Genomic DNA, 17,764 nt, shown 5'->3' on the forward strand with positions numbered 1-17,764 from the left:
GGATCTGATTTTCCCTATCTCAGCTCCACTCCTGGCAGTGACTCTATGGGAAATCTTGGCATAGACTCAAAACAGATAGAATATCATGAGAAATTATTATAATTTTAGCAATGAGAAGAAAATAGGATTATAGGTCTTGTTCTGTGATTTAAATTACACAGTAACTCCTGTGTATGGTAACTAGGAGGTAACCACACTATAATTTTTATGTAATTCCAGACTATATGAAATTCACAGCAATTTAATGTTGAATTAATGATCACTTGCAGTTTCAGCCACCTGTTTTCTGAGCTACAACAGGTGTCTGGATTTGAAGGGGCCATGGGCATGTAATAAACATTTTGAATCTGTTTTCTTTAAGCTGTTAGTAAAGTCCATACTTTCCTTTCAGATAAACTGAATTGGTATGCCAAAGACTTGGAATGATGGAAAGGTTGACACAACCAAAATGACAGGAGACTCGTAAGGCAGTCTGCATTGAAAGAAAGGGAGAGAAGAAATAGGATGACAGTAAAGTGACAACAGATATAATAAAAACAGAGAAATTGACCAAAAGGCAAATTTCTAGTGGCTTTGAGAGTAAGGCAGACAACAAATTAAAAATCTTTCTTTTCAGTTTCCATTCTTTCCCAAAGCCAAACAAAAAAGGTAGAGATTTAATCAATAGAGCTAATAAAAATTGATTTTTTTTCTCCAAGGAATTCTGAGGTTTTCTTTTTTGAACAATTAGGGTGAAAAGTCAAAATAAACTTTTGAGAAAATCTCTGCATAGCAGAATTTGTCAGCAAGTAATCACAATGAAAATGAGCTATGTATCTAAGAATGTTAGTAAAAATAATTTATAGATTGTTTTGGATAAATCTGAAAAAATATGGAGAACTTCAGAAACTATAATATTCACAAGCAAGTCTTACATTTATAAAGATAATTTTGTCCTCTCCTGTTTTTCTTAAAAAAAAAAAAGATTTCACTCTGCTATGTATTCCTAGCTGAGATAGGAAAAAACAACTTGTTCACAGAGCTGTACTGAACGAGACTATAACTTATGTAGACCTATATAACTTTTGTTAACTAGTTGAGTTCTGTTCTTCATCAAGGTAAAATTGTCCTAAATTCTGTTAAAAAAGACATCCTTCTAGAGTTCAGTTCATGAGGGTTATGATAAATTCTTTTCATTAAGATACATGAATATTGTGGTTATACTCTTTTGTTGAAATGAAATATAAATGAGTTACCTTGCAAATCCAATTATGAAACTTCATTAAAAGATGTAGATTTCCTTTCATTCAGAAATAACCTTATGTATCTTCTAAGTACACCCACACCTGAGTCTCTTTTTCGAGGCTGGTTTCACAGGCATTTAGATGTTCTTTCAAAATTGATCTTGTGATTATCAAACTTCCAGAGCAAAGCATTGCATACGATGAGACACCATCCAAAAATGAGAAGAATTATGTGTTGATCTTTGTTAAAAATTTTCTGATGACATGCCAATCTTCAGGTGTGCAGATAATCCTTTCTTATCCTACGTTGAATTACAGAGGAACAAGTAGGTGGGTAAGAATCACAGAATGGTTGAGGCTGGAAGGGACTTCTGGAGGGCCCCCTCAAACAAGGCCACCTAGAGCCTGTTGCCAAGGTCCATGTCCAGATGGCTTTTTAATATCTACAGGAGTAGATACTAAGTCTCCACAATCTCCCTGGGCAACCTGTTGCAGTGCTTGGTCACCCTCACACTGAAAAAGTGTTTCCTGATGTTCAGGGGGAACCTCCTGTTTGTGCCCATTGCCAGTGGTCCCGTCACTGGGCATCACTGAGAAGGTCGTGGCTCTGTCTTCTTTACACCATATGTTCAGGCATTCATACACATTGATGAGTTTGTCCCTGAGCCTTCTCTTCTCCAGATTGAACAGTCCCAGCTCTCTCAGGCTTTCCTCACACAAGAGATGCTCCAGTCCCCTAATCTCTTGGGAGATTTCTGCTATTGCTTTTCTACTGAGGAACCACTGAAGATTCCCCATTTCCTTGGAGGCATGGTTCTTCTACAGATCTGCTCAAGGGTGCACAGGCCGTGTAAGTTATGAGCTGTCAAGGAAGGCAGCGCCTGTAGGTGTGATTTTTATGGGTGAGAATGTTTCCTATGTCATATTCCAGATCAGTCAGAACCGGGCACTGAACCTGGGTCTTGCACATCCCAGGTCTTGCACATCCCAGGTCCTACTGGTTCTTGCACCACAAAATAGAGCTGCAAGGTACTGTAGCAGATCGGTTTGCTCAGGAAAATGCAATTGAGAACCCAAGGGCTTTGCTGCTACTGTTCAGCAAATAATATTGGTCAAACTTATAACCTAAGAAAACCGTAATATTCACATCCGTGGATACCCATTTAAAATGGGATTTATTCCTAGCATAATCATACACCAGTTTCCTCTTCTTCTAAATAAATACAGAGCCAGAAATCTTACAGCAAGGCAGGATCAGAAATAACTACGTCATTACCAGTGAAAAGCTTCACTTTCCTGGCTGGTTTTGTGCCCATGTTTGACTTCTAATACATACTTCACACTTACCTTCACAGAGTTTCATCTCGTTCATTTCAAATTCTCATTTTAATTTGTTAAGAACATGCTGAATTCTGTTCTCCACAGAGTCTGGCATCTCTCCAGTGCTGGGGTGATTTGCAAGCTTTTCACTACTGGATTGCTGAAGTTATTAATAAGTAAAGCTTTGTCCAAGACCAGTCCCCAGGGCTCTCACTTGAAATGCTTTCACGGTCTCACAGTGAACTTCTTATTGTGTATATTTAAGCAGGACGATTTCATTTAGATCACAGATTTATGTCTAAGCTTCTAGTAAGAAGAGGAGGGGAGAGTGGAGTGAATACTAGATCCTGTCATCCACCTGTTCCTTGCATGTGACCCCCTCTCTGCAGTGGTGAAAACTCCTTGAGCCGGCTGGGACAGCTGGGATGAACCTCTTGTGCCATGCAGGGCATATTATCTGCCTGTCTGCAGAGTGAGAGAGGGAAGAAAAGGCTGCCCAGCGCAGAATACAACTGTCTTGTTCCTTTAGTTTGTGTATAAAAATGTCACATCAGATGCTGTTATAAGATTGCTTAATTTTATTATTTTTTTTTATGTCAAAGATGCTAATTAGCATTTCTTACTAATCTGAAGTTTTAGAGCAAGAAAGTTTTTTATGACTTCTAAACTCTGCTGATCCTTTTTCCTGGGCAGGGGCAACTGAATGACATGCTGCTTTTTGATTCAAAGAGTATGCTGAAAATGAGAGTTGCTGGAAGTAATTTTTACAGTATTCAAAATGCATTCTTAGATGTGATATAACTGAAGAAAATGTAGATACCTAAACATATTATGGTGCATGGAGCCTGGGACAGGAGCTGTATCTTCCTTTGGAGGAGTGCAATGGGTAATGTAATAGCAATAACAGGGCACTGAACCAACTCAGGTAATCGATTAACACTGCAGTAACTAATACTTACTGAGCTTCATCTCCTCTCTCTCTGGTACACAAATTCGACATTGAATTTGATCCAATTACATTAGTGCTCTGGCCAGTGGGCCTGAAATTCAGGCTTCAAGTTGAGGGCTAATTGTCCATGCAATGAGAATAATGGCTTTATAGTTGTGCCCTATGCAAGCATCGACGCTAAATGAAATGAGGTTCCTCCCCAGACAGGCTGTGTCTGGCTCCAGCTACACACTTGACTGGCGCTATGACAGTGGGGGTATGATTACAATTCCTGCATGCTTGTATGTGGCCCTGTATAATTCATCCATTTTCTTGCATGGACCTCCTCCAAGCTAGAGCTATCTTTTCTGCTTTCTTTTCAATGGTCGATTAGTCATTGAGTTTTTTGGGATCCTTCCTGCCCCTTGCCAGTCCTCACAAAGGTGTTGTACTGCCATTCACTGCTGAGCTGCTGCATGCTCTCCAGGGAGGTTTGTTAAGTTGCATTAGTACAGATTAAGACCTGAGCTGTCCCCACTCCCCCGAGCACCAACTCATTCTTTGCTAACTGGAAGGTCAATAAAATTGTTTTCTGTCAAACAACAGCTGATTTTCTTATGAGAGATGTAGCAATCTCCAATTCACTGGCCTGTCATGGGGACACAGCTGCAGGGAGCATTCATTAGATATACTGAAGGACGTAGAAGGATTTTTTTAGCCATGCTATTTTATTCCTACAGCCAAAGCTGGTTTTGCCTTTTTTTCCTCTCTAGATGCTTTTATCTAAGTGAGATTAGGGAGGGCCAGAGATCAGATTTGCTGAGAGAAGGAAAGAAAGGGTCTGAGAAGCAATTGACTAGCCATCAAATTAATTTATTTATTTTTTGCTTTTTTCTAAAATAATTCCAAGAGATGTTTTAGCTCTGCTGATTTACAGTATTATCAGCTTAATCATAGTTTAGTGACTGAATAACGATTCAGCTCTTTCAAGTAATGAGTCATTCAAAGCAAGGATTTGACCAGTCAGTCTGTAAAAGAAATAACACTTATATACAGTATATTTATGCATGACCATATGAAAAAAAAAAGAAAAAGAAATCTTCCAAATGCATTTCAGACTTCTCAGGAAATATTTGAAAGCTATGACATCTTATTACCCTTCCTAACAAGTCTTCATACCTTTCACCACTTGGACACACCTAGCTCTTCTCTGTCTCCTCTTCTTCCTTTCTCTTTTCTCAGTTCCAAATATCAGCCTAACATTAATTCTTTTGAAGCCAGAATAGCAGTAATAATGCTTGTTAACAGAATGCCAGAAGAGACCAGCACATCAGGTCCTGAATCACAGAGACATGGAGGAGAAAGCCTCTGGAGGCAGGAAAGGGAACTGTCCTGCTGGGGCAGTTCTCGTAGGCAAAATGGTAATGGGCACAGAGACACGCCAGCTTTTTCGGGGGGGGTGTCAAGGAGGCAAAAACAAGGTGATCTGTCATTCCTGACAGTCTTGCCCTTTGTACATTTCCAGCTTTGCAAAGGTTTTCTTTTGTTCTTGATTTGCTTCTATTTCTACCAGTATGTGAGATGGTCTCACTTTTTGTAGTGGGTCAAGAGCAACCATTATGGACAAGCTTGTTCTTCACTAAATCATTCCAGCATTTTCTTTAGAGTGTTTGGGTGTCATTTATTTCCTAATTGTTCTGCAAACTTTATAGGTCAGGGCTGATTATTTTTGTGTTTGCAGTGACCCTTGTTCATGGTAAAATTCCCTTGTTGGTAACTTGAACCAATGGCTGTTAAAGTTGAAAGCACCTCTGATCTGCTGTCACATCTATGCCTCCTTCAGTCAGCTTTTCAGCAAAATAGCAATGAAAGAAACACGACTCATGAGGAACTCAAGGTTCAGAGCAATGTCGCGGCTGCAGGTGGAAAGAGCAGACTGCAGTGATCCATTGAGAAGTTTAATTTTCATTTTATTCAAGTGGTTTCATACCCTGAGGAGGTGGGGGTGAGACTTATATGCCCAAAGGGGTCCCTTCTAGCTGTAGCTTCCTAAAGAAAGGAGCTATACATCCACCCAAGCTCAGAGAATGGTGTCCTCCTGTCACCTACTAAATGGACACCTCTTCATTAGTGATCAGATCAACAATGACAGAGGGGAACAGACTCGAGGAACCTTCCTGAGGGCTTCTAGCAAGCAAGGCAAAAAGGCACAACTAATCTATCCACACGTAATAAGCAGGTCTTACTTCAAGGAAGAGAATAAATGAAATGCTGTACTTCAGAGAACATTGCCATGCTTTGATGAGGTTTATGGAAACTCTTGGCTAAATTTGAAAAAAAGAAAGTACATGAGGAGGGTTATTTGTGGCATGATCATTTCTTAATTTCTCTTCTTAGTACTCCTTGTGATTTTAGTAACATAGAACAAATGAGTGTGATCACAGCACTAATTCTTCACAGTGCCTCAGTATCATACAATAATACTTTTAAGTTTCAGAAAACTCCTTTCTTTTCACACATATGGAAGACCTACAAATCTAGCAGAGTATGACTCGGACACAACATTCTTTCCAGTTGTCTGTCTCTGCTGCCTGTGTTTTTAAGCCTAAAGAAAGCTATAAAATCTGTGCTGTGTGAAAAGCTTAATCCGTGGTGAAAAGCAAATAGCTGTTTTGATAGAACAGCAGTTTTAGCACTTTTACAGCTGCTTGGTGTTTATTTCCAAAAGTCCATTAACATTCAAGTCTGTTAAACCTGGTGAGAGGTACAGAAGAGGAATACTAGCTGTATGTGACTACAGATTGACGAGGAAACAACTTAATGAGTTTCAGCTATAGATTAAGTTATAAAGTACCATACCAGGGTTATGCACCTAATCTGAAGTGATAGACACTGGATGATCTATTCTAATGCTGCATAATTTGTAAGAATTGTTATTTTACCTGTATAATTGCATATTGTCTGGGGTAAAATACCAACAAACCAACAAGACATGCCAGATTCTGAGACATAGGAAATTGGAAGAGATGCCCTGAAACCAATGAAATTATGCTAATTTTGACCACTTAACTCTTAAACAGGCTGGAAGTAGAAATGCGAGCTCGACTATTAGACTCCTAGTCTACTAGTCTAATAGTCTTACTCAGTACAACCATGCTTTTGGCACTGCTATAAGCATATTTGAGGCTTGAAATGTGTAGGATAACTTAAATTTCCTTTTTCTTTGCTTGGAGAACAAAGTATTGTATCCTTATTGATCTTTCCTTTATTTTATTGTTGTTTCAGGTTAGGTTTCCCCATGATGATTGTGTCCTGTACCATCGGGATGTGCTATCTTCTTGTTGCTCATGTCGTAGTAGGTTGGAACTCATAGTAATCTATCCTTTCAAGATTCAAAGAAGCTTTCTCTTTCATTTAATTTATATATCAGAACACTAAGAACAAAAGGAAAAAGATGTGTAAAGCCCCAGTGCATGGTATCAATCAAAATGATTGTCAGCAGCAGGTTTGGTCATTCTTAACTTTATGTTTTGTGAACAATTTGCAGAACTAGACAATCAACCTTAAAAGATATATATTTAATTATGAATACAATTATTGTGCAGATGAAAAGGCACCATCACAAGGGAATTTGTTGTGCCTGAAAGTTTATATTGACACAATCTGAGTATAGTCACAGATGAAAAACTCATTCACAATAGCAGATGTTCAGTAATTTCTTTTTAGGGCTTCATTTGTCTTTGCCAATGTATTTAGCTATTTGTATTAAAGTAACTAATATTCAAGTTGTAATCATAGACAGTTAAGCAGAAAGTCTCTACACTACAAAGGATGTACCATTATCTATGTTTAAAAATAAACACATCTCCTGAAAATGTGCTATGGAAGGAATTATTATTTTGGAACTGGGATTACATCCTATGGAGGCTTCGTTTTTCATTTTAAAGCTCCTAATCAGTGTTAAGATGCTTTTTTCTTAAAATAAACTAACGCCCCTCTTCTTACCAAAGTATGGACATAAAATGTGATAAAGCACCGGACATCTTCCATTTAATTATTAATTCACTTCTGTGATGAAGTAAATCTTTTAATAGGTTAATACACTATATGGAAGGATGAGATCATAGTTTGGCTTTGATTCCCTTCTCTCTGATCATAATGTGTTAAACCACATATACTGTTTTGTATAATTGGCTGCCAGAACAGGTCAAATTTCTCATTATGAATATTAAGTCCTGTGAGGCATTTGGTGTCTCAGTCCTCATCTTCCGATACCTTTGTGGGACTGATCTGAATTACTGGTGGGTCTGTTTTATCTTGAGTCAGAGAAATTGGCAACCTGGTGAGTGCAACCCAAGTGAACAAGGCTGAATTACAGGGAGCCAGTAGAGATGATCAAATATGGCTTTTCCTTGTTCTTAGTCCTTCAGATAACCTAGTAAGTGAGAGAGAAGTATTTCTCCAACTGAGGGTGTGAGGTTAATCATGCATCCCATTTTACTCATATGCAGGTTGCATCCCTCACCTAGATGTTTTTGTTTAAGTCTGAAATATGAAGAGGCTAATGGAAATGAGTCACAGCACCCACTCAAAGCAAGACTGGCTACCACCCCTCATGATAGATTCAGTGGTAGCAGAGGAGGAGTGTGGAGCAGGAGAGGAAGAGCTCTCTCCATTGCCCCAAAACTTCTCACCAAGATTTCCAGCTCCATCCCTGCTCAGGCCCCCTGGATCAGTGGTCTCCTGCAGCGGGGCTGAGTTTTGCATCACTTGAGAAACCTCAAGGCTTCTGTAACAGTGACCAGCTGTAGACAACAAGATCTTCTCCCAGAACCAGCATAACCTCCACTTCCTCACAAAGCCCCCTCATCCCCATCCCCCTCAAAAAAAAACAACCACAAAACCTTGCAAAAAGTTTGGATCAAAACAAAACAAAACAGAGAGAGATGAGCCTGAAATACACACCTTCAGACAACTTGTCTGAAATTGCATTTGGCTTGTCTCACTCTCAGTGTGGAGACTTTTTCCTTTTATGAGCAGTACTCTGTAATAACTGGAATTCTTTTCAATTAAAGAAACATTTATGCTAATCAGCTTAACATTGATCCCTGGTTAAAACTATTCACAAAATATTTTATAGCCCTCAACATTTCTCACATTGGAGCAATCTTGGTGCAGTCACTGGCTGTGCAATAACTGTTGCATTAAGCCCTAAAGAATGCAAAATCAGGCTCTGTTAAAACACATTTTTAAAAACATGTTTTGGGGGCATTGGGGTTTTTTTCTTTCTTTTTTTTTTTTTTTCCACTCACACAATTTAAGGTTTTATTTTCTTTTCTATTCCATTAAAACACTGTTGGTATGAAGGAATATAAAAATGAGACTATGGTCCCACAACACAACTCACTAATTCTTTTTTATTGTTCCTTTTAAGGGGTACAAAACCTAAACAAAACCTAATCCTACTCATGGGACCTTGAAACCCTCCTGCCATCCTTAAGGAAACTCATGCCAATAATGTAATCGCATTAGCTGACATGAAAAAGCACGTCTGCATTTACAGTTTGCTAGAAGGAGGAAGATAGAAGTGCAGCAATTCATTTCCATTCACTCATCTTAGCAAATACTCTGGAACACTTTGCTGTGAGAGAGATGTCGCTGGCTTCAGAAGTGAACATCAATGGGACTGAAATTAGATTTTCTTTCTCTTATGTTACTTGTCCTGCCAAAAGAAGGCAAGTAGTGCAGAAGGAGTACAAAATCATATTGATCACGCTTTTAGGCAACCAAACTTAAGGCTAAATTCATTCTGATTTTATGAAATTCTTTCATGATATGCTGTTTTTCTGAGGATTTCCTTCAAACATACTGGCTTTCCTTAAACAACCTTGTTGCTTCATTTGCACAGCCAAGAAGAGCTCAGTGAGAGCTCATATGACAAAGCAAATTGTAAAAAAAGATAAAGCTGTTTGTTTGCACAAGGCTTTACGTGAGTGTAATCTAATGCTCAATAAGCAGAGAAATAACAGTGATAAACATGTTTTTCTGGCCTCTTGCTGTTGTTTCACACATTAGCAGACAATCTGCTAAAATGAAAATTACCCAGGTACTTCAGATCATTTCAAGGTAATGAAGTATATTTTTCATTGTCTTCCATTATAGTTATCAACCTAATCTGCCCATCCAAAGGGCACAAGTTAGAGTGACTGCATCCTTGACAAAACTAGTGTATAGGATCCCATAAAAATTGAGTGAATTTGAGGAGTGGGTGGAATTTATTTATGTGGTGAAATTCTCTCTAAAGGGCTGAAAAAAATATTAGTTAAGTAATAAATTATGAAAAAGTCTATCATCTTTAGTGCACTTGTGGCTGATCTCAGAGGAAGGGATTCTCATTTTCATTGACACCCCTTTAGGCTATTTGGTGACATTTGTTTTAAGCCATAGAGTAAGTACAAATATATGACTACTTTGAGATCCATTTACCCTTTCTGAATGGTGTAAAATGCAGTAAGACAGCAATATATGAATTACAGCACTACGGAGCAATATAAGCAAAGCCCATTAAAAGAAACCATCTCCAGTAGATAAGCAGAGCAATTACTGAAAGCAAGGAAAGAAACCAGGACTTACTAGAACTTCACCAAACACTGAGCTATCTAGTGAAGAATGGCATTGGGAGTGGCCAAGGGTCTGCCCAGCCCAGCATCTGTCTCTGACAATGGGGCATAATGGATGCCTGTGAAGAACATGAGAGTAGAGAAAATATAAAATTATGTTTTCCCAGAATATTGTCCCAACTTTCAGAGATTTCCATGACCCAGAGACTTCTTGAATGAGAGATGGCATCTTTATATTGCATTGCAGCTGATGGATTGTCCTTCTACAAACTTAGCGAGCTCCTTGCTGAACCTGTGTAAATTCAGCTGTAAATTCACTGTTACAAGCAGCTTCACAGATAAAGTATACACTGTGGGAAAAATATTCCAGCTCTTGGTTTTGAACTTGCCCTTTGCTAATGTAATTTCTATGACACCTCTCCCCCAGCACCTTTCCCAAATCTTTTGTTTGGGAAGGGATAATGAATAGCCATCATTTTTCTAAATCATAATTTTATAGACCTATTTCCAGTATGGAGATCACAGTCTATTTACCCATTTGTTATATGGAAACACTCTCATATCTTTGCTCATCCCCTTTTTCACCTTCTGAAGTTTCACCTTAACCTTTTTGAGCTGAAAGTATGAGAAGTATAAACAGTAGCCAAGACACAAATACACCATGGATTTATGCAGCAACCTGCTGATTTCTTCTGTTTTGCCATTTTATTTCGAATAATTATTGAGATCTAATTCAATTCTTGGACTGCTATTGACAAATAAGCTGAGGAATATATTTTTATAGAAGAGCATCTTAGAATTACAAGCTGCATTTCCTGAGTAATAGTTATTAGTTCACATTGTTTATTATGTAAAGTTAAGGTTATTTTTGTGCCTCTATCTACATTTCTTTACGGCTGTCCACAGTGAATGCCACAGGCTAATTTTTCCCAGTCTCTTGCTCTTGTAAGGGTTTTCTGTGATTCTTTATTATTAACTGTTGTCTTTGTCTTTACCCTGTTGTCTTTACCCTGAATAATCCACACACTTTCACATTTAACCTTTTACTTCAAAATCTAGACCATTTGAAAATATGCTGACCATCGCAGAGCCAGCCTGACTCCCTCTAGAGTTTCATGAAAGAGCCATACCCCTTATCCTGTGGTAGCTTAATTTCTTTAAGAGCTGTTGGACTGGATATATTTATTCTCTATCTTAATTACAGATCAAATCAAAATGAGTCTAAAAGCTGGAAATGTTTTCCCGCATTGCACAGTGAACTCTGTGAACACCTTGCTAGCAAATATTACTGAGATATGACTGAAAAAATACTTCTCATTTCTATGAGAATATTTGAGTTAAACTGCAGGATTTAGAAATACACTATTGTCTTGAAAAAGATATAATGATTGATTCTTTGGGGAGTGAGCCAATTCCAGTTCATCTCTATAAAAGGAAACTTGCCTACTTAAATGGATTATTCCACAGCTACTCATAAGAGCTTATTTTAGACTGTAATGAAGCTTCTTGCACCATGTCTTGTCCTAGCAAGTAATTCTGGTTTTCTTAACAAAAATCAAAATAAAATGTATTGTTTCAAAGAAAACAAATTTTAAAGGTACAATTAGAAATGAAAGTTTTTTGACCATACAGAAAGAGGAAGTTCTCATCTAAGAAGTCAAATGTTATTTGCAAAGTATTTGCAAAAACTGTCTTCAAACAACTTGCACTGTAGACTTCCTCCAGTGCCTCAGAATGATTTCATGTTTAATATACGGGAACGGGTTCAGAAAGAAAAGGCTTCTGTTTCCTGCTGTGTTGCTAGCTTTCTGTGTAACTTTTTATAGTCAATGGATTTGTTTTTATAGTTTCCTGACTTTACCCAACCTTCTAAGCGCTTTAAAAAGGTACGTTTTCTATATGGATGCTTTGCGCTTTGTAAAAGAAATAAATACTGTTGATCAAATATCATGGAATCAATTATGTGCAAACACCAACTATTTTTTTAAAAAATACTAATTAAAAATGTGGAAACATCTGCATAACAACTATCAGATTGCTACTCCCTACATTAACCACCATTAAAGAATTCATAGGTTCCAAATGGCAAAAAGTCAGTGCCACCTGAAATAGACAGAAAATAAATATGCTAAGCATGAGCCTCCGTGTTTGTTGTAATTGGATGCTAAGAAAATGATTGGGAAGCAAGCCAGAAAAAATAATGAAATAGCTGAAGCATTAAATTAATATTTCTGAAGTGAATTTACAATAGGAAATCCTAGCAATTCACCGTTAAGTACTAACCATCTCAGATGAAGTCAGCATATAAAAATCTGAGTGATTTACTAGGGACAACAGGAAATCAACAAGTGTTGGAGTTTTATTGAGGAAAGGATTAAAATCTTCCTCCATAGATGCTCTAGAGGGAGAGAATGAGAGAAGAAACCTTTTCTTGCACAATTCTTATTAGGGAGAATATTATAGGATTAGCAATATCCTAGTGCTACTCAAACTAATAAGAAGCTAAAGGGGTTTTGCACTATGTTTAAGGTTGGGCACATGCTGTTCTCCTTTTTTCAGGTTCCTGTTGCAACTTTGATAGGCAGCAGTGATTTATTAGCAATAGTTTCAATTAGTGTTTTCTCTAATGAATCAGTAATGGAAAGAAAGCCCTCTCAAGATGTGGTCTTGGCCATCATTACTATTATCTTGGCTGGACTAAAAGACCTACTGCTATTTTTAAGAAAATCAACACACATTGGTTTGTCCATGATGTATGAGCTGCCCTCACTGTGCAAGACAATAGGAGGCATGGACCTGCAGAGTGCTATAAACAAGAGGCACAATCAGTGGGGTACTATAGATTTTTCTTTTTCCTGCATCCTCCCATGTCTCCCCCTTTCCTCTAGAATTTATTGTCTACCAGGTATTTTCCCTTTATAGACATTTGCTATTTTGAACCTGCACTCTTCTTTTCATTTCTTGCTCACTAAAATTCTGTTCCTCCAGTCCACCAGTTGCCAAATGAAACCCTAACTCATTTGTCCTGTTTCCAGCCCCTTTATCCAGATGGCATGTGCCTACTTTTCCTTGATAAAGAGGGAGGAAAAACCCCCTTACTTAACAAACAGGGTTAAGAAGAGTAGGGAAAAGGGTTATTTTTTCCTACATTTCCTATTGTCAGTAATAAGCAGAGTTAGCAGCACAGGGTTTTTTTTTTTTTATTTCATCCTATTTAATGTATTAATCTATTCCACTTTTCAACCTCTTGTGAATTTTATGCGTTGGTCATGAGAAGAGTTACAGACACTGATTGGAAGTAAAAAATCACAGCAAGACTGACAGTGCTGGGGCTCATGAACCTAAATTGAAAACTTCAGGTTCTCCTCATATTGACTCAGGAGTGTTAATGCTTCAGGATGTTTTGTTTCTCATTGTCTTTGCTACATTCACTTTTAAGCTCAGATATCTACAGATTATAGCCAGTGAATTAATTTGGTCAGATCCCAGAATGTCTGAGAAAAGGAAGCCTGTGAAGCATAATTATTTTTTTTTATTTATTTTTATTTTTATAAATAAGGAGTAACGTGCCTGCTATATGGAAATATATCAAACTTTGTGCTACTACTTTAATTACAGCATGTAGGTTATTTCCTTTTGATTTAGTGGTGGTTAAAGCTGTAAGTAATCTATTTCATACATTCTCCATCTTAAAAGTATGTGCATTTCCATAGGCAAAGATCAGTCATGATCTCAGGAAACATGACTATTTTTTTTAAGAGCTGGTTGGAAAACCAACACAGAGTATGTTTGGACACATACTCTGACCTCTGAGCAAAATGTTTTCTTGTAGAACCGCCAGCTCCGGCCCCAAGCAGTAAGATTTGACTGGCCAAAATGTATGCGAAGAAGGTATTTTTCTCTCTTGACTGTGTGTATACAGAAAGAAGTATTAATGTGAGACTGAAGGAGGGCATGAATAACACACTGAGGTTTTGTACCATAGCAGCTGAAGTTAGTGGAGTCCGAATGTAATTCGCTTGAGCCCAAAGACCTCTGTTAAACTACTATATGTGATGTAAGGCATACACATGGACAACACGCACAGTGAGTTCCAGCAAAATCTCGACAAGGCACCTTCCAGGTAATAAATATTGTCATTATAGGCACAGTTTTCAGCATTGCTGGTAAATAAGGCCACTTGACAGTTCAAGTTATTTGTCAAGAACAGGATTAAGGGAAGATGAATATTAAATACATTAGCACACAGTCCTTTCTGTTGAAGAGTTTTAATGCTCTCATGTTTCAGAGACAGACTTCAGGGTTAGAAATCTGTCATAGACTGAGGTACTGCCATAGACATAGTTTTAGGTATCCTGTATGAAAAATCCTGCAAGCTGACCTTGTAATGAACCTTTGAAAAATCTTACCTGCTGCTTAGGTTGGCAGTTAAAACCTTTATGAAGGTATCTACCATGCATATATTGCATCTGGGAGTCACTGGAGGATGAGGAAGGCTTTCAACTGAGAATTTACTTCCCGATTTTTCTGATATGCTGATTGTCACAGTCACAGTTGCAAATTATAAACTCCAAATTACCAAACAGTTTTACTCTTAAACTTTCTTTGTCTCACTTTATCTGCTGAAGGGCTCTTGTGAAAATAAGTTGAGTGAGGTTTATGAAACACTCCAAGGATGTCTGTGAGGAAATCTGCAATTCTGATTTGAGAAAAAGCTTGAACAACATTCAATGAATAATGTGTGGCTACATCATGAATTGATGTAAAACAACATACCAAACAGATATTCATAGCACTTGCTGACTAAAGATGGCCGTGGTTTTTTTTCATGAAAAATTATATAATCATGAAAGTGAAAACTTTTTGATGAAGTAGATGAATAAAACAGCTGCCTTCGACTTGACTGTAAAGCTTTTAATTTGTTATTTCTTGACTCTACAGTCTTCACAAATTCTTTCTTGTTCCTGGATGCAATAAAATACTTGCTGTAATCTTATTTGCAATGTCAGACTGCAAAAATAAGTAGGTGGTCAGATATTCTCCAATGCAGGTTAGATTTGGAAATTTGTTTCAAAATAAAGACTCAAAATTAATATAATTATTCTACAGTGCCAACAGAAACTGGAAATATTTTTTGTGTATCAGATACTGTAAAAAATTTTAGATAACAACAAAATCCAGAGAACATATGTTATATATTCTGCATATGAACAGACAGGAGATATTTAACTATATAAATTTGTAAATATTTTTATTTTAGATTTAACATTTGTTTATAAGAGTTTTTTAAACCTTTACTGTAAGTTTCTCTTAACATAATTAAATTGTACATGACTTTTCTAAAGGTCATATCAGATGTGATTTTTTTGGTTGCCTTTGTAAAAGATTTATCAAACTTGGCATCTCTGCACTGGAACAAAAACCAACCCATCAACACATTCTTTTATTCATGGGACAGATATATGCATACAATATGTATACCTGTTGCATATACAAACATTAAAAGGGTTTGCAAGGCAAGCACTCGGGAGCTGGAGAACAACAAAATTGGAGTTATACACTCAAGTTTAGGTTTGTTCCTTTGTGTTTTACAGTTAAAACAGAGCCCTGTGCACCAGCTTTGTGGTAGATGGCTGCATTTATTCTCTTTGGAGTGTTGCCTGCAGCAGTCCTCCTTGGATTTCAAATGTATGGTTTGTTTTCCATTATAATGATTAATAAACATACCAGATAAAATTGGACTTCACACAAAGCTCAGGTAGATTCTTGTGAAGCGGCTTCTCCCAACCCGACTTATTAAGCAGATGTTCTTCAGAGAAAGTCCGTAATTCAGGAAAACATTTTTATTCATGAAATATTTCAGTGATATTTTGTTTCTAAAAAGGCATCTGTGCTCTTCTTGAATGATGAAACACTTGTTTTTTTCCTGAACTGGAGCTTAGATTGAATATTTAAGATTATTTACCTTGGTACTATTACTTTGATCTTCAGCACTTGGAGAAAGGGAATGAGTTTGTGCCTCAAAAGGTGCTGAACTACTGAAATGTGTATCTAATCACCCCATTTGTACATGCAAGTCTGATTTTGAAGTGTTACAAAATAATGTGTCCTCAAAGGGCAAGAATTTAATAAAAGAAACCTATCTGTCCTGAGAAGTGGGAAGAACAGCCACATCTATTGGTAGAGAAGCCTTCATAAAATCTTCAGAAATCCATGGGACTAGTGGCAATGAGGACTGTGTGTAAGCAAAGATTCAAGGTGTCTTAGAAAGTACGACTTCTCCAAAAAAAGTGCAGCTGAGGATAACAGGTTGTCTGAAGCAGACAGTGTTCTTATTATGTTAATAGGTTTTGTGCTAAAACAAAATCTGCATTAAAGTCCTAGATTTTGTAAACAAGCTGTCAACAACACTTTTTATGTATTCACATTACATTTTGGCTTATTATTCTTAGTAAAATTGATGCCAACTTGCATTACATTTGATTGTGGAATGATAAACACATCCCAGCGATGGAATATAAAGGGATTCATACAGTTTTCTTCCCTATAATGCTAAGCAAAGTATGTTGTATACCATAAATACACATTTAGCTCTTCAATGTACTTAAAAGGAAAACGTTTCATAATCACAGGAGGTAAGCAACAGTGAAGACTCTGTCTCTCATTACAATTCAGAGGATGACAGAGAAAAGGGTTGGCAAGAGATTTTATGCAGCAGGTGAGAAATGTGTGCTCAGTTTTCAATCTCCATGCCATTTAACAGGGCAGTTGGAGTCAGACCTGCTCTCTTTTCTACATTTCTGGTTAGTGTGTGCCTAGCAGCTGGTTGTGAGCTTTTCGCTTCTATTGGCTTTATCATCATTATATATCAGGGAGAAGAATTAATCAGAGACGCTTCAAACAGCATCGCAGTGACATTTGCTTTGGTAAGTAAAGGATGACAAAGCTCAAGGGAAGCAATGAAAGGAGAAGATTTCTTCAGCCCCACTCCTCAGTCAAACCAACCCCTCAGGACCGATGGAGCCATTGATTCTGACATGAGACAGGTTTGCACATGTATTTTGGTGGGCTTTGTGGCTCCTCCTCACAGGAGACCTGATTTAGGACTCTAAAATGGATTGTCCCAGGCTGCAATGGGGCAAGAAGTAGGACTTTGCCATCGGTGAGCTGCTCAGGAACCAGTTCTGACTGGTAGCATGAAAATAAGACCCCCCTCTGTGCCAGCAACCATCCTGAGGGTCACAGATCCCAGTGGCTCCTGATAGCAGCTTCATTTCACACTGAGTTTTTCTGTTTTGCTGGAACTTTATAATTAGTCACTGCCTCCAATGACAGCTCAAAACATCTGCTCAGGACAGCCGAGGGGGCCATCGCAGGACCAAAAGCAAAAAGCAGCAAACACAAAAAAAGGTCCCCGGAGAAGACTAATGCAAGAGAAGCACCAATAAAGTTCTAGCTACACAACTCTCTCTGCTTCCTGGAAAGAAATTATTTGAATCATTTGACCTGCTGGAAGGATTTGCTCTCTGTTGTAGAGGCTGTGGGAGGTGGGATGAGGCTTCATGGCTGTAAGCACCTGCCAGCAGCAGCATCTCTTAGGGCAATTTCCCTCATGCCTCAATTGATATGGAAGGAAAAGCGTAACTGAGCCACGATCAAAAAGCCTGCAGGGT

The 17,764-nt window shown here is 37.8% G+C and overlaps 1 protein-coding gene across 1 annotated transcript in view; it reads left to right on the forward strand.

Moving 5' to 3' along the window:
* The window catches only part of OCA2 (OCA2 melanosomal transmembrane protein), a 172,384-nt gene extending 165,540 nt beyond the window's left edge, over positions 1-6,844 (forward strand). The window contains exon 23 of the mRNA XM_074152282.1: positions 6,757-6,844. Coding sequence (XP_074008383.1) covers positions 6,757-6,844 — 88 coding nt within the window. The remainder of the gene's footprint in view (positions 1-6,756) is intronic.
* Positions 6,845-17,764: the final 10,920 nt, after the last annotated feature.

Source organism: Numenius arquata, chromosome 1 (assembly GCF_964106895.1).
Source record: "Numenius arquata chromosome 1, bNumArq3.hap1.1, whole genome shotgun sequence".
NCBI lineage: Eukaryota > Metazoa > Chordata > Aves > Charadriiformes > Scolopacidae > Numenius > Numenius arquata.